At 41.8% G+C, this 26,954-nt stretch overlaps 1 protein-coding gene across 13 annotated transcripts in view; it reads left to right on the plus strand.

Annotated features, from left to right (window-relative positions):
- SPECC1 (sperm antigen with calponin homology and coiled-coil domains 1) overlaps positions 1 to 26,954 on the plus strand; it is a 97,982-nt gene that overhangs the window by 34,779 nt on the left and 36,249 nt on the right. For 11 of the 13 annotated variants that reach the window (XM_048074057.2, XM_048074058.2, XM_048074062.2 and 8 more), the window contains 4 exons: positions 19,070 to 20,628; positions 22,493 to 22,700; positions 23,371 to 23,444; positions 23,980 to 24,158. In XM_048074057.2, coding sequence (XP_047930014.1) covers positions 19,070 to 20,628; positions 22,493 to 22,700; positions 23,371 to 23,444; positions 23,980 to 24,158 — 2,020 coding nt within the window. Of the gene's footprint in view, positions 1 to 19,069; positions 20,629 to 22,492; positions 22,701 to 23,370; positions 23,445 to 23,979; positions 24,159 to 26,866; positions 26,952 to 26,954 lie in introns of all 13 variants that reach the window. The other 2 variants (XR_007167053.2, XM_048074061.2) reach the window with 1 other exon arrangement.

The following is a 26,954-nucleotide window of genomic DNA, read 5'->3' on the forward strand; positions in this document are numbered from 1 at the left end:
CTGCCTGCAGCTTTCGGGGCTGTAACCGCAGGGCTTGGGGTTTTGTTCTCGGGGGGCTTAACTGCAGCGTCCTACCGAGCGGAAAAAGAGGCTGTTATCATAGATAATGCTGAGGGCTTCGAGCCTGCTAGTAAAATTATGGCTGTTTACCTTATGAATGGTATTCATTGCTCCTCCATACCTGAGCTCACAGCATCGTCCTTAGGGAATTTCTGAAATAAATCCTTTGCTGATCAGAACGGAATGCCTACAAGGGAGGGACCTCGATGCCTGACAGATATTATTTCACATAGCCTGCATGATGCAGCTAAAAAGTTACAAAGCTTATTTTGCAATGTACATACAACTTGCTAGGATCTGCAGCTTGGCGTGTTAGCCTTTACAATTGCTTGTGGTCTGCGCCCTGAAATTTTCCAGGCGGTAGAATTTAAAATGATGCCTTTGTGGAAGTCTTCCCACCATTGTCTTTTCAGAAGTGTAGTGCTTTGCATGTTAAACAGTAGCAGATTTTATAGAAAGCCAAGAGCTAGCGTCAGGTATATCTACTTTCCTTTGTGCCAGATGTCTATAAGATACGCTAGGAAAAGACAGTAATTTGTTCCCGATGCTGAAGTACTGTTTTGGCTGCCCTTCGATTTAATTTGCTTGCTCCTCTAATACTGAGTGAGGAAAGCAGTAGGCCCACGGATCTCTGCAGTTAGTTTCTGTTCGAGCTTAGAATGCTCTAACGTACAGAAAGCTGGCATCGGCTGGATTTCCTGGCACTTTGTACCTCAGTGTTTCCATGGGAATTCCATTCACAAAATCTCATCAAAGTTGTTATAGCTCGATCGGGGTTTCTTCATCACTTTTAGATATGTAGCTGTTGTTTTAAAAGCAAACACATGTACCTGATCTCTAGTATTGTGAGGAAAACCAAGGGGCAGACACCACTGCATTGCTGCTCTAGGATCTCATAACAGATCTGCCCGTGAGTGCTGGAACAGCAGTTAGGTGTAGTGGAGAACTCTCTAGCAGTATGTTAATCAGCAGGCTAACGAAGAGCACAAAAGCTGCCAGTATCCAGTCACCAGCAGAAATGCTGCCCTAAGGGAAACCTAAACTTCAGGCTAGGAAGTATGGCTGTTACAAACCCGGGATCTGCAGTCATCCCACTGCAAGCTAGAGAAGTCCAGCTGAAACTAAACACGTCACTTTCATTTGAGGATGGATAATGCTGATGTAAACTAAGGGGGAGATGGATAATGACATGGGAATACACTGCTAACTTCTAGCCAGAGTTTGGGAAAACTGGACATGATTTTTCAGGGCCAGTGGAGGAATTTGAACAGCTTGTGGTTATTAACGTAGATGATAAATGAGTATACAGACCCCCTGTGCATTTTGAAAATCTTTCATCCTTTGTTTTATCTTGTCCTGTGATTCCTTGAAGGGGAAAGGGTTATATTTCTGCTGCATTAAACAGTTTTAGAACTTTTCTCAGGTTTTAAGTGTAGGCTATACTAAGTCTCGTTTTAATATGTTCTCACAGTTCGTAAGGTATGAATACTGAGAGGGAATTTTGTATTGAACTACATACTCAAAATTTGGTTTAATTATGAAAAAAGTTTCAGGACCATCACTGCTGACAGAAAAAAAAAACTGACAACGTATTCTGTGTTGTGTGTGAGAGCTCAGGCATTGGAAGTCAGAGGATAATGTGATGATATCTGAAGTAGTATTTGTGTTCATTTTTGACAAATAAGTGAAAAACAAGTTTTTGCATCGTTTGAGTGTGATAGATGGACAGTGTATGTCTTTGGCTTTGTTTCTGCTTGGATGAGCTTAATTCAGCTCTTATTCAGAAATACGTAACTCTTGAATAATTGTGGTTATTCTAAATTTGGTCCGTTTAGAATAACTAAAATAAGACCCAGAAATGGGCCTCTTTATTGATGTATTTACTCGTGCTCCATCTTTAACTACAATCAAGTCTTGACTTGGGTTTCCCCTTATGATATTCAGAGTCATCTTGTTTATTTCTTTTCAGGAAATCTTACAGACACTGCATGGTTCATTTGTAAGTCTTTTACCCCAAAACCTATCATCCTGGGTTACAAGGGACAGATTTTTAAACATTTGTTCCTTCTCTTGGTATCACTGGACATGGAAGTCTTTAAAAATTTGACCCTGAATGCATCTGTGTAACCTAGAATAAAATACTTATTTCCATATACTTATGGGAGCATGATGCATTTTGGCAGCTTTTCCAGTTGAGTGTACATACAAATAGTAAGATGTGGGCGCACACAGCTTTTGGTTAACGTGGCTAGAGTTGTACAACAAAGATCTATTTTAGTTTAAAAACTGTAAATAAAAGAAGGTAGGTCCAGAAGCAACAGTTTCGGAGCCTCACAGTGCCCATGTGGGTGATCCTGGCTATTCAGCTGAGAGCCAGGAGTCAGGGTGTACAGATACAGCTGTGATAACCCCGAGTTCTGGGTGGGCTGGTCAGTGCTGCCAAGGAACAGGAAGGAAATCACTGGTCCCAAACTGAGCTGTTAGAAGCTGACATGTCTGTACAGGGGAATCTGAAGGAAAAGTAGTTAGATGAGGAAGGGATTGCAGAGAGGTGAAGACAGAAAATGAACGTTACATACGTTACGTGTTTCTTGCAAAGTAATCCGCTCCTTGTGTCTAATGGTTCTGGTTTGAATAGGTTTATGAGATTCTCTAACAGCCAAGTATCTCTTGTTACATTGCATTACTTGTTGCTAAGAGTGTCTAAAAAGGTGTCAGGGACATTACTTGTAATAATGTTATATCCTACAGGCTTTTCCTGACTTCTAATTTAAAATGTGTTTAAGCCATTTTTACAGTCATTCGTAAGAACATTGTTTGGTGTGTGTGACCCAAGTTTGCATCGTGTTTGCCAAAACTCTCCTACTTGCACAGTGGGGAAGTGGCTCCTCTTCCTGCTATAGCGTTCTGACTATTCAAATTTGTTAAGCGTGTTGAGTATTTAGAATGAAAATACCTATAAAATTGTACAGAAAAAGATGTAAACCAATAGTGAATTACTTCCTGCACTTCACTGGAAGAAAGTTTTCTGCTTCTGAGACTGGCTGCCCCGAGCTGAAGGAACCATTAATATATACAAACACAGGCCAGAGCACCTGTGAAGTTGTTGGAACATTCCATGGGAGTTGTATGAAGCAGCACATATTATCCAGTGCGTGAGTATTTATTGAGAGAAGCCTTTCAAACATTACTTTGCCTGGAAGCGGTGAGGCAGCCTGTCCTTCTGAACAGGAGTGCTAAGATTCTTTGACAGGGGTTGACTCCGTGGTGGTGGGGTTTTGTTTATCCTCTAAACATCTGCAGGTGATGTGGTGAATAATAATATCTTCGGGAAGAGGTGGAAAAAGTGACTCAATACATACAAAAACTTTGAAAGAAGCAATCAAATGGGAAATGTTAACTTCTCTAGTTGGAACAAGGTAACGGGTGGGGTTATCCAAGGGTTAGACTTTTTTTTGGATCTGTGCTTATTTGTAAAACATGCTTACATGGCTTGGATGAGAATATCAAATGTCAGTGTATACACAAAGCCAGTGTTGATCTGTTTTCTTATGTCTGTTTTCTCCTAGCTCAGGGGTGGCTGCATTTTACGTTTGAGGAAGGTATTCTTCAGTGTAGGGTATGTAGTCCTTAAAACATACAGACTCTGTCAAGATAGAGAGTGTATTGTAGAAAAATATTATTTCTAGTGATTTCTGATTTTATTTTTTTGGGGGATTCCATTCCTGTCTTTTCTGGGTGCTGCCTCATCTGCTTCTCTTCCTTTCTCCTTTTAAACATGGGAGCCACTCTTTTTAACTCTGTTATATGTCAGCACACCATTTCTGCCAAGCGAGAGCTCCAGAGAACAGATGAGTTTAATGATGGTGTGGGGGGAAGGGAGGGAGGAGAGTGGGGCCAGCAAAGCTAATGAATCACACAACAGCTTTCATGGAAATACCGACGGCAAGTCATGTCCTCCTCGAGCTCAGGCAGCGAGCCGTAGACCTTTTGTTCCCAGCGGAGCCAGCGAACCACAGTTTGCTCTCCAGCGGATAGTTTAATTCGTTAGTCACCTCTTCCTCCCACAAGTCATCCTTGCACGAGAGTTTTACAAATGCTTTCATTCTTCGGAGCAGTAATGCGCTGCTGATTAAACCGGTATTGAAGAAGTTTATTTTCCCCCAGAGGGTAATTTCTGCTTGACTTAAGTCTCTCTTCCAAGGCCAGTTAGGGCCAGCTCTGTTGATTAGTCTTGTGATGTGACTCGACTGGGGTGACATTATTAAATCATTTCAGAAATACTGACAAACAGATGTCAAATAGCAGTAGTGTTTTCTGCTCTGTAGGCCAGTGAAACGAGTACAGCCAAGAGACTATGTCACAGTTTGGATGGACCTCTTAGAGGAATTTAGTCATGACTATGACTAACTAGCTGCCTCTGAAATTCTGTTTGAGGCAGAGTTAAGTGATAATCAGAGGTCCCCTGATCCCAAGTGAGAGGCCAATGAATGCTAAATTAGTGGAAGGCATCGTTCCTTGATCCCCTGATCCCAAGATGAGAGGCCAAAGAATGCTGAATTAGTGGAAGGCATCGTTAAGTTTCCTTCTTCAGGCGAGGGCCGCTCTGACAGTCGGTGTGGCTGGGAGGATGTGCTGAGTGGGAGCGCTTGCTCTGGGGGCAGGACCAAAACTCTTACAAAAAGCACTTCTAGGGCATGGCAGGCAGCAGGATGTGGTTTATGTATTTCAGTCTGTGTTAGATTGTTGTGCTGTTGAAAATTAAAACCATTCTTGGAGGGAAGCAGAGAGCTGCTGCTGCAGTTGGGAAGCCCTACTGGGTGAGCTGGTCTATGATGGCTTGCCTCTATGGTCAGAGCTTTGCAGTCTGTGCTTCTGCCTCTGTGCTGGTGGTGGTTTAGAGTCTGTGAATAGTAGATCTAGGGTAATAGTAAAGGTAAAAGCTAACTTTCTTGGTGACTATTTTGTTGGTTTAGTTAATGTGCTGCAATTGTCTCCTTAGAGACATGTAGCAGATGGCCGTGGTGGTGCGGTGGTTCGGACACAATGCTGCAGGACTCCGGTGGGGGAAAGGGCGAGGGGAGCAGGGACTACGTTGGCCTTGGAGAAAAAGCGAAGTTTACTTTTTGTTTATATTTGGCTCCTCAAGATCTTAAAATTACAAAGCTAGTCAAAAAAAAATTTGAGCAAGGATTGCATCTTGGTCTTCCTACTGAGAGCTTGCAGAGCCCTGAAGGTATTCATGAGTTCGTGGCGAAGCAGGCCTGCGTTCTGGAGCTTCTACTATTAATTCAGCAAAGCAATGCATTTTTTCTTTTTCAATTCCTCTCCTAGTTTGCTAATTTATTTTTCGTAAAATCTCCTGATTTCCCCCAGGGAATGTAGCTTTCAGAACAACACAAAATTGCCACACTGAAGCAAATACCCATCTGATGTCATTGGCACAGTATTTGCTGAAGAAGACTTAATTTGTGTGTGAACAGACTGCTGCTCTCAGGCTGACAAATTTTTGGTGCTTCCTTTATTTTTTCATACTTTTCCTTACCGTTTTAGTGTGACAGTTAAAGGTTATATAAAGTTGAAGATCTCTGATGACAGGCTCTGCTAGACTTTCCATGCATCAGCTTCTTTTCTCCCATAATCTAAAGTAAACTTGTGTTCACAAATACCTCTTGCAATGTTCTATCTATTATTTTTCATGGAGCAGTAATGTTTTTCCATAAGCATCGATAGATATGGATCGCGTGTTCTGAAGCAGAGCACTCTGTCCTTGTATGATCTGCGCTCATCAGTCAATTCTCATAGGCTACAGAATTACGGCAGAACTGCAGTTTTCCATCCTTTTAATCACAACTAACAAGCTGTATATATTTACCAAGAGCAAAATTTTAAATATAAGGCTGTTAGAGGCAAATTTGCCTTTGAATGGAAAAATATATCCTTGGGGAAAAAATAAGGCTAACATGAGTCTGCAGGGTTCGGTTCTGAGTACACATGGGGATGTGTTGGCTGAACCAAGGACATATGTTCTGGTTTTTACTAAACTGTAAGAACTGCATAGTTTTTGCTTGAATTTGTTCAATTGCTTAGGAAAAGTATTAGAGGCTAAGTAAATATGCCAGTATCTTGTGGGAAGAGTTATTTCCCCCTCATTCCTGTCCCTCTGGACACTTGGTGCTGTTAAAGATGATCAGTGGAAGTAGGACACCACTGAACCAAGTAAGAATTTGACCAGTTACTTCGCTGAAGTCATATTTATTGAATTATGGAAAGGGGCTGTAGGGACAAGGTTCAGTTAGTAGTTTAATATATATTGTACTTACATTGGCTGACTCCTCTTTCTTCCCCTGCTGAACTGTAGTTTATCCTTAACCCTTCTTTCACATTTCTTTGCCACAACCTGCGAACAATATTCAGAATAATTTGCTTTACTTTTCAACTTGCAATGAGCTAGTAGTTGCATGCGTAATTTGAATGGTAATTGGCTATAATTTAAGAAATTGATTGCTTTCCATGATCTGATCCATTTCTAAATCAAGATGATATCTGGAAATATAAAGGCTACTCAAAATGGTTATTGAGCAAACTTAATCTTCGAGAACATGGCCCTCCCACACAGCTTCTGCCTCAGGATGCAGTGGGCATCTTGAATTCAGTGGAAGAGCCTGTAAGACACAGTGATCTCCTGACAGCCTTTTAGTTTTGATTTATTTACCCTTTGTCCTGGTTCCAGTTAGGACAGAGTTAAGTAGCTCATAGTAGCTGGTAGGGTGCTATGTTTTGGATTAGGATGAGAAGAGCGCTGATAACATGCTGATGTTTTAATTGCTGCAGAGCAGTGTTTACACCAGGCCAAGGACTTTTCGGCTTCTTGCTCTGTCCTGCCAGCGAGCAGGCTGGGGGTGCAGCAGGAGCTGGGAGGGGACAGACCCAGGACAGCTGACCCAAACTGGCCAAAGGGGTATTCCATACCATCTGACGTCATGCTAAACAATATATAGGGGTGGCTGGCCGGGGTGGGGGGGCCGGCTGCTCGGGAATAGGCTGGGCATCGGTCAGCGGGTGGTGAGCAATTGCATTGTGCATCACTTGTTTTCTTACACATTATTATTGTTAATACTATTACCATTATCACTATTATTATTATTATTGTTATTATTATTTTCCTGTCTTAATAAACTGTCTTTATCTCAACCCACAGGCTTCACTTTCCCGTTTCTCTCCCCCATCCCAGAGAGGGAGGGGGGAGGGTGAGCGAACGGCTGTGTGGTGTTTAGCTGCCAGCCGGGTTAAACCACAACACCCTTATAGGTAAAAGATCATCTTGCCTTTTACCTTTAGATAGGTCTGTGCAAGCCATCCTGACATATGGCTCTTTTGATAACGGTATGTAAAGGAAATGTGAATGCACCAAGTCAATGCTTTTGAAATGCCATAGAGGAGAAGGTAGAGACTGAGCATATTTTCGTCCTGCCCCTTACAGTTTCAACTGTCTCATGTCCAGCCAGCTGGAGAAGACCCCTACCATGCTAAGGATAGAAAGCTGTTTTAATTAATATGTACAAAGTAAATATGTACAAAGTAAACTTGTACGAATTAACATGAGCAAACTAAAATGCAAAGGTGACTTCTTCTCTGTATGTAGAGGGGTTTTCTTTCCTGTTTTTAACATCGTAAAGGTCTTTTGCCATTTTCACATTGCAGCATTTATAATGAAGATGTAGAAATGCTCATAATACCATATAATTATTCTTCATGTAATCACTTTTGTAGGGGATGTTTTACAAGGGTGTGGATAATGATGAATTTGCTGGCAGGAACCTAGTTCTCTGCAAGACAGGGAAGGGAAAGACCTTCCAAAGCATATCTGAATATTTATTCTCATAGGAAAAAAAATACATCTAAAATAAAGCAAAGGTAATTCTACATGCTTGTGCAGAAAAGAACCAGCTCAATGATAGTTCCATTAGTCACAATTAGTAGCTGGTAAGTGGGGATGAGACTGAGCTGTCATGAACACCAGCCGTTGCAGGGTTTGGTATTCCCCAGCTGGGGAAAGAACTCACAGCACCAGCTTAGCGACTGTGATAGCTCTGCTGTTGTCCTCTCTGTGCCACAATAAAATAGTTGGTAAACTGCAGCCTGTGGAACAGAAGTAACATTTTCTCTATTCTAGGCAGAATTGTCAAAATCTTGTTTTCTCAGAAAACAAAAAGAAAGGCGTAAAAAAAAAATATATATATGATCAGACAGAAATGTGTATGTCTTGTTCCCATGTAATGTCAGCAGTAATGCTGCTATTCTGGTGCTAGGATAAGAGTGGTGTCGCACTCATTTCTATCTGCAAATACCATTTCTTGAACGGAAAGAGTGCTCCAGAAAATTGGTGCTGTAGATGTAAATCTCTAAAGGTGTTTAAACCCTCATATAAGGGAAGATTGTGTGAAGAAGAAGGCTTGTTTTATCTGGCTAAAGCAGTGTACAGACATATGTACAGACATACTTCGTTTTATGTTTGCAGGACTCTTAGTACAATAGCTTCCTTTGACCCGAAGCTGAGCATCCATCTCACAGTCCATCAGTTCTGGGCTTACTGGCTATTTCATTCAAAGGTTCACACAGCTCTGATAATATTCTTCCTGAGTAAAAGCTGGTGCTGATGAGGTGTCAGAAGGGAAGAGACAATGCTCTTTGAGGAGCTGAAGGTATTTCCACAGTCCTTATCTATTTTTGAGAAATTTTGCTTTCATAAAACCTTGTAGAGTTTGAAGAATGGACTAATCAACTTAGAAATTACTCCCTGCCTCCTCCACGCACAGCTTCTTTGAGGCTGCTTGACTGTGGAAAATCTTTGACTGATCTTTTAATTAAAAGCTGCTTTTTTTTTAACCGAGGAGTCGAAGCTCTTCCTGCTTTGAAGTGGGCAACTTTTTATAGATAAACATCTCATTATGTTAGAGATTTCTTCCTCTCTCTCCTTCTGTCTCATTCCTTGATGCGTTTCATCCTGTGTTGATGGAGTTTTAATGATTTCAGCCCAGTTCCCAGTGTCAGCTATTCAGGACAGTGCTGCTTGGCTCCCTTCTTGCTCTACTCGGCAGACACAGCTAAAGCTCTGGATGAGCTGTGGAAACTAAATCGCGAATCTGTCCCCACCCCCTCACTGGGGCAGGCTGGAAACTGCAATAAAACTGGGTTTATTATGTGGTCATCACATTTTAGTAAACAAAAGTCGGTTGTAATACCAATGCAATGTCTACTGGTATTAAATATTAAGCAAACAAAAAAAGTGGCCTTTAGCTTTTAAGTCCTGCCCTCTGTTCTACAGGAGAAGGAGGAACCTTCTTTCATGTTCTCATTTTTGATCCACTTTTTCCTCCCTCTATCTGGATTTAGCAGGGTTTGAGAACTCACGAGGAAAGAAATTATTTTGGCTCAGTCAGCCATGGCCTTTTGGCCAAGCGTGGGGCAGCATTCCTGAACGGGAGGGTTCAGGTCATGGTTTCCTAATACAAAGCACTCTACAGCAGTGCTGTCTAAAGGCATTTTCAGCTGCTCCATTCCTCCTATAGTGGCTTGCTGCTCCCTTACTGGTACAAGCTCAAGTGTTCGTGGGAAGGACACGAATTAGATCAGGTTCTGTTTTTAACAAAGAAAGGAGAAGGAGAAAAAAGCAAGTAGATAATTTTTATAGCCAAATCAGTTCCCTGATTCAATTCACAGCGTGGCCTCATGAACAGTTAAATTAACAAGTTGACTAAGTTAGCCTTCTAATTGTGCAAATGTTGATATCAAACATTTTCCTACTTAGGATTGCTTTTTCTTACCCTTTGTGCTTGTAGATCCATCAGGTAGGTCGTGTAGTTTCGTGATGCACAGCACCCGACGTGTCTGGAAGCAGCAGGGTTCTTTTCACTTTTCCTGTCGGATCCTTGGACCAGGAGGTCTTGGGTAACTGTTCCTCATTACCCACCAGACACAGATCAGACGGTAATGTTCAGTTGTGGCAGCCATCGTATATGCACTGTACGCAGAGGAATGTATCTACTTGCTACTCTGTGATGACCATAGTTAACTGAATTTACTTGGATTAAGAGTTTTTTTTTTTTTTTTAATTTCCTGTATTTCTTGAAACACTCAAAGCTGGTATTCTGTCTAATTTAATAGTTTTTCCCAGAACTGGGAGTAGAGCTGTCTTGTCCCTACTGTTAACCCATCAATGCCCGACTAATAGACTTCTGGGCTAGATGAACAGGGAGGTAATTTTTGGAGCTGAAGAGAATTATCTACTTGTCTGCAAGCTAGAAATGAGGAAAATTCTGGAATTCTTAGTCCAACTGACAGTTATTTATCCTAGGGAAAACTATATTGCAGCCATCTCAGTTGAGAAATTAGCTGGATTTCTGTAAATTCTACCAGATTAATGTTGGGATAATGTTACATACAGAATGTTTTAATCATCCTTTTGAGGGGGAGACAAGGGGTACAGTCAGCAGGTGACTTAAGTTTTTGGCAGACCCACTGGTATTAACAGTTCCCAAAAAAGTAGGTTTGAGTTTACAGGAGGACATTCCAGTAAGCATATGATATAGAGTTTCTCTCGGCATTTGCTAGACCACTTGCTGTGGATGTCTCTGTGTTTGTTATGCCAGGTTGCTGGGTACTCTAAAAATCCTAAGCAGTGCAGTGGTGGATTGCAATTACGCTCTCATAAGCTGCACCTAAACTGCCAGAAATGACAAACGTGGTGATTTCATGGGGTTTTGTGTACTTTATTTTAGAGGTGAACGCAGTGGTACCCTCATAGTTCTCTTTACACAGGAGGCTTATGGCACGGTGAAGCCTCTTGGATGCCTTGTGGACTCTGAGCAGATTTGGAAGTGAAATTTTTATTTGTGAAAGCAAAAGATGGGAAATACTAGCTAAGGATAGATGTGTGAAGTACAGATCTTGCATCTTGTCAGTTTTGCCAATGTATTTCACAAATGTATCTTTGGTCCCTAGGCTTCTCCTAAGCAAAAATGTTTGCTCTTACAGTAAAACTTGCACTGTTTTGTAGTGCAAAAAAAATGTGCTATATTAAAAAATAAGCATATCCAAGCTTGAGTTCTCACTTTAGACTTAACAAACTTCCAGAAAAACTAAGCAACTAACACGAGAAATGTTCAGAGGAATTTCCCTTTGTGTGGATACTGGCATGTCTGTCAGGGTAAGGAGATTTTTCCTACTACAATTCCTCAGAGAGGAGCTCTATGTGATCAGGCCCATAAAGAGGAAGGCAAGTGCACATTATAATTACTCTTTAGTCTCTGTTTACTGAGTGGAAGGCATTATTTGAGCAGATGCTTCTATATAATTAGCGTTAGATTATCAAAACCACCTTTGTTATTCTGCAGCCATTTTCTTGCCTCTTTCAAGGTGAGGTGGAGTCCAAGTGAACCTTCCCAAAGATTTGCTGACCTGCAAAGGTGTTGGCTCTATGACTAATATTCTGCAAACAGACTCATTCAGGAGAACCATGACTGGCCAAGCCTAGGTTTGCTTTGTTCGCTGTTGCATAAAGGTAGCAGAGAGCATTGTCTTTCTGCAGGGAAACCCTGAAAGAGCTGGAAAGTGGCATGCTGTTCTGCGTTACTGAGGAATATCCAAAGGAGTGTCTACCAATGTTGTCACTGGAAAATGCTGACAAGGTAACCCACTCAGCTAATTCCCTTGATCAAGCAGATCAAGCTGTAATTGTTTGTTGCCGTACAATAGCGTCCTTCTTTATCCTGACTTTTACCTAGGCTGGTGGCGAACCAGAAGTTTTAGACATTTTGCTCTCTGAAAATCTGACCTTCTGCATGCAGTCCTGCTCTCATTCTAACCCTCAAGAAGCACTTAAAACTGATTCAGATCTTCCTCATAAATTGATTGGGTCACATGCGTTCATTCAGTATTCATTATCCAGCTGTCTTGCTGTTAGCATGCCCAGAGGTTTAAGGATAAGAACATTAAATAACTTGACAGAATGCATATAGGGATTTTGTCTCAGTGGGGATTTCTGTAAAAAGAGCACTCCAGAACAGTAGAGGATTGCTGCTATATTTGCCCTCCTTTCTAGCAGTTATGCCTGCTTTTTCTCATGCCACCATGAGATTGTTAATATTTCTCTCATGTGGAAACTGTTTCTTGTTAATTAGGATATGGGAAGATAACTGGTTAGCAGGAAAGTTGGTTTTTAACTTTTTTCAAGCAAAGCAATGTAAAGGCGGGGGAAAATAAGGCATTTTGCACAAGATTCCTGTGCAAAACTCTGAAATCTTTTAATGAGAAAAGTGCTTAAGAGTCAAATGTACACCAGTCCTTCTTTTCGTGCTGTGTAGTCATCATTTCCCCAAACACATACCTAGTTCATGCTTAATCAATCTCAGTGTCAGTCACAGACAGGAGCAATGCTGGAGCAAGAAAGGTGAAAGTAATTTGCTAATTCACCAGGGCTTTCAGTTGAAGTTTGAGCTGTTATTGGCTTAGCCACTTTTGGAAAAGTAATTTTAAGCACCTGGGTTAATCAGGTTCTTGTCAACTCAGAGTAAAATTTTCATGAGGCTGCAGAAAATGTGGCTCAGCTCCTTGCAATGTGTATTACTTTACAGCAGGGAGTCAACAGAGTACAGTGCCAAGCCAATGCTGTCTTTTTGTGGTTCGACAGCCACTAATTTCATATTGATGGTGTCACGAAGTCCCACGTTAATGCATTGTGCTAAGTCGTAGTTCATTGCATGGTTGGAAGTCACCTAAGTGGTAGTGGAGTAATTTTGAAAACAGCACCTAAAAGCTGCTATTACCCGTCTTGTAACACCAGCTGGTAAATCTGTTGTGAAAGTCTGACAGTTCAGGTCAATGTTCAGTGCCATTTCAGATGTCTTCAGCCATCTGTTGCGCTCTTCCTACCTGTCCAGCAGAGTACAGGTCTCCCACAGGTATTGTCAAACCTTTCAGGTCAGTGAAGGTATTTTAAATGTACCTACAGAGCATCTGAAGTGATGGACATCTGCATTTTGACTTCCTACACAAGATGTCATAAACTCAGTGGGATTAGGGTACATCTGTGCCCCAGGTTTGTTTTGCATAAGAAACACCAATTAGGTTAAAAATAGTGATAGGACCTTAGCAAGGTATATAATACATTAAAAGTAGTGATAGGACCTCTCCAAGCAAGAACGAACACAAGTACCTGGCTGTGTTACCTGTCCATTACTGTATGGTACCACTCTGCTGTGGACTCTCAGCACGATCTTGGCAAAGCCTGGGTAGGTGCAGTCGATGCTAAGTCCAGGATCTACCAAAGTCACGGCCAGAGGATAAGGTGAAAAACAAAACTGATGAGCAGGACCTATTTCAGCTAAACCATGTGTGACAGAGCAAAGTAAAATTGTATGGGGAGCTTTAATAACTTATTTGCTGTACAAAAATGGTCTGTTAATAGTATTGTCTTGATTTGGCTATTCTAAATGCTTGCAGCCCATATAATAACACCTTCCCTCAAGGTTTCACAGTAATCACCTTTCTATCTGAGACCTGGGAGTTATGTTTGGGTAGGAAAATGTACTTAAAAAATCTTGGCTCATGGGAGCAGAATTCCAGAACAACAGAAGAAGCACAGTCGTCTTTGTTGGCAGGGAGGCTATGAATTAGCCCGTAATTTCTTGTTGTGACGTCTTTTGTGTCTTTATCTATTTAGAACCATTTTGAAGTGGGAGGGATGGCAAGGAAACACAAGACAGAGAAATAATTTGTTGCAAATGTGGGAGCTAGAATGAAAGAGATGTGCCTGTCCTAGTGCAGCAGGTGATTATGAGAGTGCAAACTTGTCTGCAGGCACTTGCATATTTTGAAACATATGACTTTAATACTGCAGAGTGCTGTGAATAGTTTTCTTTTATTTCGTGTTATGCTGCCCTTGCAATTCAAATAAGGTATCCATTGTTTTAAGAAATCACACCCAAGATGCGTCTGTCTTCATGGTTTAGTCTTACATGACTGAAATGCTTTCTGAAATGAATCAGCGGTCAGCATGCTTGAATTGCACAGATGAACTGTAAGTGCAGGAGAATCACTACCTACTTAAACTTTGAAAGAATGATTTATTAACATGGATTTTTAAACATGCTAGAGAAGAAAGTGTGCTTTTATTGTTCTTAGCTTAAGAGTTGCCAGAATTAAAATTTAGGAAGAAAGTATAAAATGGAACATTCCATATTAGTTTGTGCTTGGAAGAGCTGAAGCCCATGGTATTAACCTTTGGGTTATTAATATGTCGATGGAGAGAAGGATTAAGAAAAGGGCAGGTTGTGGGACACAAATGACACACGGACCAGAGGCAAATAGTTGCAGAGTGACTCCAGGTCTAAAAAACAGATTCGATGCAGAACATTTTGAAAGGTGGTCCTGTGGTCAGATGAAATCGCTTCCCAACTGAGATTCTTCCTCTGCCTGGGAGTGGAGAAGCAAGTATTTGAACTGTTAATTCTACTTAAGAGACAAGTAAAATAAATTTAACTTCAAGGCTAGCGCTTTACTGAAGAGGCAGTGCTAATGTGTTACCTCAGAGCACACGAAGTGTGAAGGCAGAGACACTTGTCTGAATCTTCATTCCAAAACGTCACCTGTGCCCCCCCCATGACTATGGCAAAGTGTTTGCCACCTACTCTGCCCTGCTCTGCCAGGGCTGTAACTACGTCGGCCAACCTCCACGACTTGACTTCTGAACAGCAGTGCCACCTGTTCCACTTTGGGGTTTAGGACGTGTTTTTTTTCCATTCTCTTCTGCTTGTGGATGCCCCTGTGGGAGCTGATATAACAGGTGTTGAGAGCTTAGGTCAAATATAGATCAGAGGCATTATGTGGAAAAACCAAAGAGCAGTCCTGATCCATCCTTCTGCGAAATACAATGTAGTTGTGCAGCAAATGGGATTAAAAATGGCTGAAGAGCATCATGAGGTGTCACCTTTTATCTCATTAAAGTCCCACTTTGTTTCTGACACCAGCTGAAAGGCAGCAAGTATCCCCTGGCAGAAAGCAGCGCAAACAATAAAGCTGCACAGCAGGCTGTGAGCCAGGAGCTCCAGGGTCCTAATCCTTACTGACTTACTGTGTGACCTTGGGTAAGGCATTTCTCTGTGGGTCTCCGTTCTGTAACCTGGAGTTAACAATTGCCTGTATCCGTGGCTTTGAGCATTAAATCATTGTTGATTTTAAACCACTGTGAAGGTTAGAAGTATTATGTGAGTGTTGAGGTTTAATCCCTTACACCTGAATAGTATGGCAGGCTCTGAGAACGGAGGAGCTCTAAGGACTATGCCTGGGCTCCAAAGCGAGGAACGTGATGGGAAGGTGACCTCAGTTTGAGCAAAACAGGTTTTCAGGAAATAACTCCCAGTGGATTATTCAGGAATAATTCCCCGTTCTCGTGAAGTGGAAGAACACAAGCTGAGCCCATTGGCAAGCTGGGTGCAGCACTGAAGGAATGGGAGGTTAAATATGGTGCCAAGGGAATTGGAAATATGTTGTTGGGCAGAGGTGAAGGACGCAGCCTGAGCTTGGACCCACAGGGCAGTGAGGAGGAGGTTGTACTCAAATTTGTCAAGAGGATAGTTAAAATAACAGTCCAGGCAGGGAGGATGAATGGTGAAAACAGGAATGAGGTGCCATAGCACCATTTTGACCAAATGGGAAGATATTTAAGGGGTTGGGTATTTTTCCCAAGTGTCGCCCTAGAGATGCAGGGTAGGCTATTTTTTCTCTTCCCGGCTCAAAACAGCAAGCACCTTCTCGAAAATGCATTTCCATGTGATTCCAGCCACTTGAAAAAACAGCATAAATCAATCCGAAATTGGGTTCTGCAGCTTGGCAGACACGCGTCTGTCTGGAGCCTCCCTTGGACCTTAACCAGAGTAGGGTGCAGAGCTAATCAGGTCACCCGGGAGACTGTGCAGCCTGAAATTGAGCTCCCGCAGAGTGGGTGCCTCGGGCTGTGGGGCTGCCGGTTCCATTTATAACAGCTGCACTGCTCAATTTCAAGGTCATTGCAAGCAGGAGCCGTCCATAAAATAGACTTTATATTAGTGCCTATGTTTGGTTTGGTGCTTTCTAATCAACATGTGCTGAGAGCTATTTCTTTTCTGGGTTCTCTTTGGCATTTTCGTGCTCCATGGCACTGTGCAGGGTGGAGAGAGGAAAATACATACATGCTTCTACAGCATAAAAAACCACGCAGGTTGGTTGATGGTTCCCGATGGATTGCAGATGCGTTGTGATTTATGACAGAACAACTCAGCAGAGTATGGAGTCACAAAACACGGGGCAGGTTGAGTAAGCTCAGTGAAGTACAGATATCCCAGTTAAATAATCCCAGTTAAATATGCTTGATGGTTATCCTTATGTATACATCTTCCTTTGCTCTGGATCGTGTTGTGGTTGTGAGCTGATGGCAATTAGAGGCACACTGGCATCGCTACCAGAACTGCTACGTTTCTCTCAGAAACAAGTGTTTTTCTTAGTGCTGTACAATTCGTCCCAGCGTGTAGCAGCATCGTTCTTTGTTGTGATGTGTGTAACACTGCCCAGTCAACACTACCAACTGCTTATACAATGCTGCCCTGTCATGTGCTGACCAGATGACAGTCATGGCCTTGCGTTAGTTTCAGCAGTGCAAAAAACCAGATGAGTTATTTGGGGCACTTGCTTTGTCATGGGATTTCGTTATGACAGTAGAAAAACCTTTCAGATTGAATAGAAGTCCAGGGCGTAGCAGAAGGCCGTAAAAGCACACCTTGGGCTCCATCAAAGAACATCTATGGCCACATGTAATGCATATTTTACATGTTAAGCCTGTAGCGTGGTTATAGCTTGTGTGAGTACTGCTCCTCCACTCAGGACACTCATATTGCTGCATTTTCAATGGACACATGCCCTCGCTCTCTGTCGTGCACTCCTGGGAATCCCCACGTGAACCTTCTCCCTCTGAGCAGGAAGGAGCTGTGCTGAGCTGTACTTCTGCTGGAACGACATGTCGCATCAGTCCATGCAATTTCCCTCCTGTCCATCATCTTACAGTGTTAGCTGCATCAGCACCAAGAGCTTTGATTGTCTGCTGAGCTCAGTGAGTACAACTTACAGGTGCCAGGTTAAGCAACAGGATGAGTGGCGAGCCCGAGCCTTCAGATGTGACAAGAGAAATGCGTTCCTAGGTTTGGAGCTGCACCGGCAACCATTTGAGCTGCAGTGGAAACACTCCCATCCCTGCTTGCCTTGCACTTTTCACTGGGGAGCCCGGTGCTGCCTTGATACAGTGGCGCCTCCAGATGTAGATGACAACGTGAAACTGTGTGGGCTGCTCGCTCTCCGGCCAGCCTGTCCCTGCTATCTCTTCCCATAAACACTGGACCCTTTGTCTCTGGCCTTATCGTGCCCCTGCCATCACAGAGCCCTTTCTGTGCTCTCCTCCCAGCACAGCGCCTCTGTGTTCAGGGGGCTTTTCTTCAGCTGCTCTTTGTCCCTGGGTGTTTATTGTGCCTGCTGCGGAGTGTGTGTGTTTGGGGGAGAGGAGGAGGGGCTCCTGTTTGTGTGGGTTTTATAAACCTCGTGCAGTCTTCAAAAGAGATGCTGAGCAAAGGGGGTGTTGTTAACATTAACCCGTCAGTACCCTGCGCTACTGACGGTTGCAGAACTGGACTGAGATTCCCTCACTGTGCAAAAAACGTTTTGGGATGCTTATGAAGTCGCCTGGCTGTGTAAGGCAGTAGGCACGCAGTTGGGCAGCAGGGAGTCTGCTCCCCCTTTGGTCTTAGCAGACATCTGATTTTCTGTGAATTTTTCCTGTGTATGTCAGCAAAGAGAGCCTTCCAAACTTGGAGAGAGGTGGCTGATTCTAGGATTTACCCCCAGAGTGCTTCTGGAACTTGTTTTCACTCCAAACACTGGATCAGTAGCACTTTGTTTGCTTAACTGACTCGTGCATCCTGTTTGTGTGGCTACATCAGACAAAATCTCTTCTTTGTACCGTATTCCAAAACTTTATTCTGTACTTTAGGGCTTTCCCTTTTGAGTAAATTTCCGAAAGCAGAAATTTGAATGTGCTTCTCTTCTTTAACTGGATTGTTAATACTTTCATGGTTAGGATGGTTGTTATTGTTTCTTCAGTACCCGTGGTTTCATCTTCCAAAAGACTTGAAAAATGAAGATCAGCTACTCAGAAATGTTTCCTTGTAATCACATAATGCTTTGCCATGAGGTTTAAAAAATAATAATAAATAAAATGAAAAAGGAAGAGCATCAATTTTCTAACCCCCTATTGTTCTTCCTCCATAATGGAGGATGGAATTTATAACAAGAAAAATCTTTTGTCCATCTCTGTGAGAGCGGCAGCAATACAATTGTCTTAGTGTTCAAAGTGCCAGGGGAGACCGTTTTGTATTTGAGGCTCCATTTCATTAAATCTGCAGACAGAATAAGTATTTCAAGCCTTGTTTATGCTTTTATTCTGCCTCAATTGAGCATAATGCAAGTACTGGTTTCCTGTGTGTTAAAATACTCGTGTGGTTTTAAAAAAGTAAATTACATTTTATCATCAAAGACTGTATCTTTTCTCAAGTTACTGAATCTTCCCTCAGAAATTAATAGGTGTAAATTCAGCATTTCACAAGGTAGCATAAAGAATTTTTCTGTTTTCAGATAATTAATAAGCCAGTATTGAAGGTTGCAGTTTGTATACCGCAGCATCTGCATGTTAATAATATAACACTGGGAAGTAGTTCAGCAGACTGTGTCCCTTTGCAGGGGGTGGGAGAAGAGGAAATGCAAAATAATACGAACCTTTGTGAAACATGAATCCATGCACTCGGTTATGACTAAACCTATCCAAGCATTCAGGTGTTTCTTCCAAGCCTGCTCTAGGCTCTAGTGTTGTCCTGAGACGTGTTTTCGTTCATGAACTCACTCAGTTTGCCTCATCTCTTCTCTCTTCAAGGAGCGGTCTCGGCTGCAAAGCGCACAGGGATTCCGGCACCCCGGGAAATATCATCATCTGTATCGAGAGAGAGAGCTGTATTGCGTGGTCAAGCCAACACTAGGAAAACGCAGCCCAGCCCCACTTCTTCTGGTACGCCGACTCCTACCAAACATGTGCGTCCCACTAGCAAGTCCAAGCAGGAGAGTGAAACTGGGGACAAGGCTGTTTTGGAATCTCAGGTTAAAGAACTCCTGGCAGAAGCAAAGACAAAAGATTCTGAAATTACCAGGCTCCGTTGTGAACTGAAGAAATGCAAAGAGAAAGGGTCGCTTAACCCTGAACCTTCAGACCAAAATTTAGAACCATCGTCACCTGTTGACATAGACCCACTAATAAGGACCCTTCAGGAAAAAAACAGGACTTTTCAAAAAGAGCTTGCCAGCCTGGGAGAAGAAAACCGTGTTTTGAAAGAGAAATTGCTTTATCTAGAGAGCTCTCCTCTCTCAGACACAACAACAAGCAGTGGAGGTGACAGCAGCCTCCCAACCCCAACTACCCAAGAATCCAGTTTTGGAACCCCTTCAAAAAATGCATTGAGAAATGAAACAGATGAGCACAGGCAGCGAGTGAATGGGGGCGCACTGCGCAACTCAGGCTCTTCCAGCAGCGATGTCACTAAAGCTTCCTTATCACCTGATGCGTCAGATTTTGAACATATAGCAGATATACCTTCCAGGCCAACATCCTCCAACAGCAACCACGTCAAAGGTTCCAAATGCTCCACTACAGGAAGTTCTCCAAACAATATTAGCGACCTTTCTGTTGCATCTCTTACAGAGAGAATACAGAAAATGGAGGAGAATCACCATAGCACAGCAGAAGAACTACAAGCCACTTTGCAGGAGCTGTCAGATCAACAACAAATGGTGCAGGAGCTGACAGCAGAAAATGAGAAGCTAGTGGAAGAGAAAGCTCTCTTGGAGACTTCCTTTCGTCAACATAGAGACAGAGCAGAACAGCTGAGTCAAGAAAACGAAAAGCTAGTGACTCTCCTCCAAGAGCGGTCCAAGAATGAAGAAAGCAGAGCTCAGGAGGGCAAAGTCCTTGAACTGGAACAGAAGTGTGCAGAAGTTCTTGAAAAAGCACAATTTGAAAGAGAGAAATTGCTTAACATTCAACAACAGTTAACCAGCAGCCTGAGAAGCTTAGAAAGGGAGCATCAAGATGCCCAGCAGGTGATTAAAGGCCTGAGAGGTGAAAATGAGAAGCTGCTTAAACTACTCGAAGTGGAGCAGCAGAGCAACAGCACAGTTACAAAAACTCTGGAGGACTGTAAAATTGCATTGGAAGGTCTAAAAATTGAGAATGGGTCTCTAAAAACCCAGTTAGAGAGTGAGAAACAAAAGGCTGCCGAAATTAATGCAATGGGATGTACTACTGACACCTCGGAGGTGCAAGAGATGCTGAAGGTAGCCCATGCAGAAAAGGATCAGTTAGAAGCATCTTGTACCGAGCTTAAGCAAGAGCTGCTGAAGGCTAACAGTGAACTGAAGCATGTTCAGGGGCTGCTATCTAAGGTAAAGCAGTAACAGTTGTAAAATATAATTTATCTGTCTTCCCACAAATGGTCTGTGGATTGGTATTCAGCAATTGATTAAAAATATCCGTGATTTCAATTGCATTCATTAATTTTGAGTGGAAGCTGGGGCCATATGATATTTTTTGTTTCTTCTGCTATATGTGTGTGTTTTTCCAGGAATAACTGGTAGCACAGCTGTGCTTATAAGTTCAAAATTTATTTTCCCTTGTGTTTTCTGCAGAATTTACCATTTTGGCAAACAGAAAGGTATTTATCAAAATTGGAGCAAGAGAACAAGTTAATAAAACTTTACTTTCGATATTATGCGAACAAAGATTAGTGAAAATCACTTTGTAATCCAGGTAAAGAGAAGGACATAAGTATTTATCAGCAAATAATAAATCCTTGATAAATCATGAAGGACAGACAGATTAGTAAGTGGTGAACTATGGATGTCACTGGGTACAAGAACATGCAAACATGCTCAGAGAAGTCGATATTTACAGTGACTTGACTTACGATGTACAGTCAAGCTGCAGATGAGATTCTTTTGGTGAAACTTAAGTATTTTTACAAAACTGAAAAGTACTCTTTTGAAATAGGTAAAATAATTGCCAAATATATATATATATTTTTAGAACTATTTTTTTTTCTCCCTCATTTGGTAGTTTGTAGCTTTGCTCCAAGCAAGCTTAGATCAATTATTGGTTCTGTTTGCTGTCTGATTTGGGGTGCTCAGAAGAGAGCTGCAATGTGGGGTGTCACAGGACAGGCATTAATATAGTGCCAGGCAGTGATTAATGCCCCATCGCTGCAGAAGGAGTGATAAGCAGTGTGTGCAGCCCTTCCTGTATGGGAAGGGATCATGGGAAGAGCTGGAGAATTGGCTAGCTGCAGAGGAAGAGAGCGTTGCCAAAACTCACCTCTGTGATTTGAGCAGTTTAGAAAATCCAGGTGTCTTTTCAGTTTAAATAGGTGACCACAGCAAATGGAGTTCGTAGAGGAAGTTCCCTAAATGTTTTTGAGTGCTTGCTGGAGCTGCAGAGTATGAAGAATAAATGAAAAACTGCTGAGTGCTCAGACTCTGCACCAAACTTTTATTGCTTGGTTTTGAAACCACAGATTTCCTCCTTTTTACTCTTCCTTTCCCTCGAATTAAGCTGTTTTGAATCATTGGCTATTTATGACACCCAAACAAGACCACAGGCTTCTGTAAGGCTGCCCTCGAGTCAGCCTGTGCCAGTGCTACTCACTGAATTGGCAGCCTACACCTTGCTTTTCTGTAGCTTGGTCATACTCAGGGATCTCCCCCACCCTGAAAGCATCGATCTGTAGGTAGGCCTGAGCCAACAAACTGAAGTGCAGCAGTTCCCCCTTCAGTAATTCCAGATGTCCTATATCCAGAAAGTATACTTATCTGCAGTAGCTAGCTCTCCTACATATGTTTTCACAATCCATCAGAAATGCATGCATGGTAAAAGCAGCAAAGTTGTTAATATGGCCAAATTGATTACCATCTTGGCCCTAAGGCAGCTATTTCATTCTCATAAACGGGAAGAGATCTGGAGCTTTCCAGGAACATCATTCCTCTGTTCATTACCTGCACAGACTGGTTTGGAATTATGGTAATCGTATAGAAAACTTAATTCTCTTCCTAGCATCTTCTTTTGTTATCTATGACTAGGAAAGAACGCTGACATTCATAACTCATGTATGTTTCCTGAAACTGTCTTGTTAGCGTTGAAACTCGGTTTCTATAATGCACAGAACAGAGGTTCAATTCTCTGAGTAATCAGTAAAATCTGAGCGGTATCTGTTAAGAAATAAAAGGCAGCCTTGCAGCTTTCTTTCCACATTTCCAGGCTGAGAATGAGTGTGGTCAGCTGAAGGAGGTGTGTGACCGGCAGGCTGAGCAACTGAGCAGAACCAGCCAGAAGTTGCAGGAAAAAACATCAGAGAACGAAGCAGATATCAAAAACCTGAAGGAGACCATTTTCGAGTTGGAGGACCAGGTGGAACAACATCGTGCTATCAAGCTTCACAACAACCAGCTCATCAGTGACCTAGAAAGTAGGTGGAGCTGAAAAAAGGATTTAAGTGAACTTATTCTGGAGGCTTAGTTGTGGCCAGAACCGGGAGGAGAAGGCATGTCTTGAGGTGTGTGACAAGAGCCTCACTTCAGAATGATTTGTTTTGATCAATCCTTCCTGTTCATACACACAAGTCACAATTTTAGCAGTTAGTGCTACAGAAAGAAAATTACAGCCAGTCTCCAAAACTCATTCTTTAACGAATGATGTATCACCCATTCGAGAACTAGAATTACTGGCCTTTTAAAGAGCTTTCAGGTAAAATTGCTAGGATCAGTTGGGAAGTCGAGTTTGCAGCTGCAGTGTGGAAGGGGAGCTGCCACCTGGTGGATTGAGTTGCTCAATTCTCTTACCAGTGTTAGTACTGAGTGCTTATGGGCGGGTGTACAGACCAAGTGATCTTACACATGCAGTTCTGTAAATTTAAAAGTCCGGTAAAATGCCTCAAAATAATAAACCATTTTAGAGGTGTTTGAGTGATAAATCTGTTGCTGATTCCATTCCTGATCCACTGACAGTATCTTAATTTCCATTACATCTGTTAGTGGCATTCCTAGAGGCAAAATCAAACAGGCTGCTTTGCCCTCTCATTTTCACTTTTCACATTACCCTTGTGTTTAATAATCTTTTCATTTTTTAACCGTTTTTAGGTAAAACAATGAAGCTGGAGGAACAAAAACAAGATATAGAGAGGCAGCTGAAGACTCTGACTAAGCAAATGAAGGTAAGGCTCAGACACCATGGCAAAGCTATGCTGAGCTTTTATTGTAATACTGGATTTCAGTTAGGCATTGTATTTTTTTCTAGAACAATTGTAGAAGCTTCTACATCTTTTCATTCTCTGTCCTCTTTGTTTATAGCTGATTCTTTGCCTATGATGGAAACTATAATATATCCTTTGCAAATTACTTTTGCTTTTTGTACCTATGAACTTGTGCTACTTAGGAGCATCTGTTCCTGCTTCATGAGTAGCAGTGAGCTCTTTTCAGCAACAGTGCTTGTAGTATCACAAGTCCGAATGATCAATAGCTATAGGAAGAACCTTGACTGCACTTGTATTGGAATGGAGAGCTAAGCATCAGTTTCTTCTTTGGCAGTCTGGTCAAAACAGTAAACAGGCAAGTGTTTAGTTTGACCTCAGCATCTTGAAATTGTGGTGAAATGCTGGTCTCTTATGATCACTGAGAGATTGATAACAAAGTGCTCAAGTAAGTGCATTTTTACAGCAAACAGTTTGGCGTTGTAATTGTTTTTCCTAGGAAGATACAGAAGAATGGAGGCGTTTTCAAGCCGATCTGCAGACTGCAGTGGTTGTAGCCAATGATATTAAGTGTGAAGCCCAGCAGGAGCTCCGTGTAGTGAAGAGGAAGCTTCAGGAGGAAGAGGAGAAGTGTGCTAGACTGCAAAAGGAGCTGGATGAAGTGAAGGGCAACAACAGGTTGGTTACTGACAAAAGCCAAGATTTGATCTCTGTGACTGCTAACGTGCATGCAAACAGTGCTTTGTCAATAACTATTCATTGGCTTGGATGTGCATGTTGTCTGTTTTTAACTCTTCTGACGGATTTTGTGGTCTTTTATTCAAAGATGTTTCTGTTCTTTTTTCTTTTTGATGATCCATTTCTGTCACCTAGGCCATGAAGGTTTTAATAAGCAAATATTAAGTAATAGCAATTGCTAATACCCTTTCATAGCTTTGTTCTCACTACTGTATTCCACTGTGTTTTATTGCTTTCATAACTCTGCACAGCTGTATTAAACTGTCTGTAAAAAGCTTCTTTGGCTACATATGGGACATCCAGAAGAGAATTTCATTCAAACTAAAATGAGGACTAGCTGGACTTTTGTTCTGCAGGTCTGCAAGTCTGATACATGCTGATTGAGTGATCAATGCAAGCACTAGGATCTCCTGTCCTTAAGTCAAAACCTGTTGTGTGATTAAATGGTGTGGCCTGTGTTAACATTTATCCCAGAAATGATTTGTCATGCAGTGGACTCACTTGAAATTCAGTGGCTGTAGTCTGTGGCTGGGGGGGGAGCAGTAAATGCGAACTATTTAGAGATATACCCTGGCATGGTGAGCCTCTTGGGGAGCATGGTAAGAACAAGTGACTTACACAATTGAATTTGGAATCAGTACAGCTGCCTTACAATGTGGCTTTTATTCAGTGCAGGATGTTTTATGTGTGACCTTTTATTCCAAAAGTCATACTACAATTGAAGTACTAAATAATAAAAGATGGAAAACAAAAGGTGTATTAGAAGGAGGAACTGAAATTTATAAAGAAGGCAATGCGCTACTCTTATTGCATTTGCACAAGCAGAACCAGAGCTTCAGGGACAAAAATTTGTGCAGGGGGAATGAAGAAAGACAAAATAACAGTAATACCATTTACCGAAAACATGCCAAATTAGCTTTGCTTTTCTGGATTTATCCAGTTAATGTCTCCCATAACAGGTCCAGGGCTTCTGTTAGAATAGCCATGGGAAAACAGCAAACACTCATTTATTTCAGGTGGAGTAAGTGTCCAGCTTAATGTTGCTTGTATTTTCTCACTGTTTTCCATTCAGAAGTTTCCACAGCAGCTGGACAGTAGATGGAAGTACAAAGATGGGGTGGCTTTTATGTGGAAGCATGTAGTTCAGAACTGATGGATAGAAAGAACAAATTCGTTTTTCCTTTTTTCGAGAAAAAGAAAAGAATGCGTTTAAGTTTCAGGTTCATTATCAGAGTCCCCAGTGGATGCAAAGAAAAGCTGTTATGCATTATGTATTAAGGCAAAATGATTAGTAGCCAGTGCTTAAATTCTGGGCTCTATTTTCATTCTTAATTTGTTCTTAATGAAATTTCTCTTGTTCAGAGCACGGGTGAGGTACATTACCACTTTTCCCAGTTTATATGTTACTCCATATACATATATATATATATGAAAGGGCAGGAATCATTTACTTGTAGTTTCCCTCTTTATTCTTTTGTTTTTTAATATAAAGATGTATATAATAATATTTAAACTGAATGGAAGATGACCCACTAATTGGTCAACTGGGATATTTATCTTATGTGTATCAGGAACGTGCCTGCATTGTCCTTTGGCATAAGAAGCCTGAGCTGAACATGTCGCTTTTGAAATTAGACCACGGGAATTCACACATACATAGTTTCAGAAGGAGGCATTCAGAAACGTATTTAAGTCACTTTTAACATTTGTGTCTCACTCTTTCTCATACATATATAGAGATATATGTGTGTCTTTTGCGTCATGTTGACAGTCTGTGTAGCTTTCTGTGAGTATTATTTATGTTGGTTGTGGAGCCAGTCGTACTGTCTGCAGTGGACAATGTATGTTCTCTTTCAAAGGCAGGTAATGAGACCAAATTTTGCATCTGTCAATTTAGGTATAACAAATTTGACTGAGTATCAATCACAGTGTATGTGCAGAGAGTACTAAGGCAAAGTTTCAGTACCGAGTGGTGTGGAGAAAATAATGAAGTCTATGTAAGTCATTGGCTAAACAACCCACTGATCGACAGCAAAGCAGTGAAATTTTATAGCTGTACTGACCTATAAAACAAAATCTTGAAGTTGCCAAAGCTACTGCTGAGAGCCAGTTCTATACTTCTACACTGTTACTTTCGCATTCCTGAGGTTGCTGTCTTCCCAGCACCTCAACTTCTTCTACCCAGAAAGTTCTGGGGATATTCTCATCATTGCTTTTAGTCAGTGTTCACAAACGCTACTGCTTGAAATCAGCAGTAGATTCTGGTGCCTGTGGTGACTTTAAATGCATGCTCAGCACTGGTGGAAACAGTTTGTAGCATGATACCTTAACACAGTCTGTAAAGTATCCCTCATATTTGTTAATGTTGAGCAGCTGTGCATTCAGCTGAATGTCTGAGAGTCCCTAGTGAGTGTTTCCTGTCTTATTTTTAAGTTCTGATTGGAAAATGTACCTTCCAAGTAGTTTGTTACTCAAAGGTTTTTTTTGGCAAAACCTCATCTATCTCTTGAGGGTCAGTAGACTCCACCTCATAAATTGATCTTGAAGCCAATTTATCTCCTACGACATCCTGCCATTTTAATGTTTGCCTGTGGCTGCCTGAATTCCTGCCTCCAAGTTTGATTTCACCATTACATTCTTCTAATCAGACAAAAAGTCATTTTTGGTTCAGGAAGAGCCAAAGAACTTGCAGAAAAAATCCTGATGAGGTCATCAGAGTTCATCTGAATGAAGGTA

This window comes from Anser cygnoides, chromosome 18 (assembly GCF_040182565.1).
Source record: "Anser cygnoides isolate HZ-2024a breed goose chromosome 18, Taihu_goose_T2T_genome, whole genome shotgun sequence".
NCBI lineage: Eukaryota > Metazoa > Chordata > Aves > Anseriformes > Anatidae > Anser > Anser cygnoides.